Below are 1,191 nucleotides of genomic sequence, written 5' to 3'. Positions count from 1 at the left end.
TGGTAAGAGAACTGTAGGGATACATTTTTACATTTTTATTCATGATCTAATATCTGGCTGTATCTGGCAGTTCCTACCATTCCTGCATTTTGTTACATAATCACCAAGCAATGAGTACAATCTGAAATACTGTAGAGGCACATTTTTCATTTTTCTAGTTGCATTTCCTTTCAGATATGTGCAGGAAGTCAGCTATAAAAAGCTCTATCTCTGCATTAATCTAGAAGAAAGGGGTGAGATCACAAGTAATTAGTTCAGCAGAGATTCTATTATTGTCGAGTTGATATTCAAGCAAAATAACTGAAACAGATTACTTACTCTAAGTGCAATATTCATTACTGCCTTTGAAGCTGAAGAGGATGAATTTTGCCAATAATTATGTTGCTCAAGAATAAGGCACAGTAGTTGCAGTTTTTAGAATCAAAACAATGGTAATATGAGAGGATAAGCTGCAAATATTTCCTCCTGGTAATATGAAGTAAGGTGAGGCACAAATAATTGCTCCCAACTGCTCAGCCCCGAAATTCACTGATAAGAGCATGTTTAATAATAAAAAATGAAGCAGAAGGAAGAACAAGCAGCTTTGATCCCGAATACCTTGTGAAGCCTCTTCATATGATATGAAAATCTTTATGATTTCTGAATGACAATAACACTGATGATTTAAGTGGTTGTGAGACTTCATTGACTTCAATCCATTTGAGAATGTTTTGTCACTAATGAAAATGAGAGTGGTGGCATGGTACAGAATGACCAATATAAGATATAAAGGACATGACCAAGTTCAAATGGTTGATATGTTCAACATGGTCTGATGTTTGGGAGTGTCACAGAACTATTTTTGTGTCTTTTTTATGTGGTGACTGTAATATCATCTTGTCTTGATTTAACTATTTGGCATTTTTTTTCTACAAAGTCTTCAATGTAGTAGGCTTTTAGGAGTAAGTGGTTAGACATGTATTTACAAGTTTATGAGTAATGTCAAAGACAAAATAAACTGATATGTGGTTACATGTTATGTAATTCAAATAAATTATCTTATTAATTGTAATTTTGAGGAGCATTTATCTTGTCCTTTTTTTCTCATTTATATTTATCTCTTTTGCAGAAATAACATCATAAATTTTTTGGATGACCTGATGGAGAATATAATTTCTGGTGGACAAGAAGTAAATGGGGATTACTACAATC

General features: G+C 33.0%; 1 protein-coding gene across 1 annotated transcript in view; it reads left to right on the top strand.

Moving 5' to 3' along the window:
• The window catches only part of LOC119594079 (histone H3.v1-like), a gene marked incomplete at its 5' end in the record, with an annotated part of 6,184 nt that overhangs the window by 3,715 nt on the left and 1,278 nt on the right, over positions 1 to 1,191 (top strand). Inside the window, 1 exon segment of the mRNA XM_037943132.1 lies at positions 1,109 to 1,191. Within this exon segment, the coding sequence (XP_037799060.1) occupies positions 1,140 to 1,191 (52 nt within the window).

This window comes from Penaeus monodon, chromosome 33 (assembly GCF_015228065.2).
Source record: "Penaeus monodon isolate SGIC_2016 chromosome 33, NSTDA_Pmon_1, whole genome shotgun sequence".
NCBI classification, from domain to species: domain Eukaryota; kingdom Metazoa; phylum Arthropoda; class Malacostraca; order Decapoda; family Penaeidae; genus Penaeus; species Penaeus monodon.
Note: the sequence above shows the minus strand (reverse complement) of the source record. Positions and strands in the feature narration are given on the sequence as shown.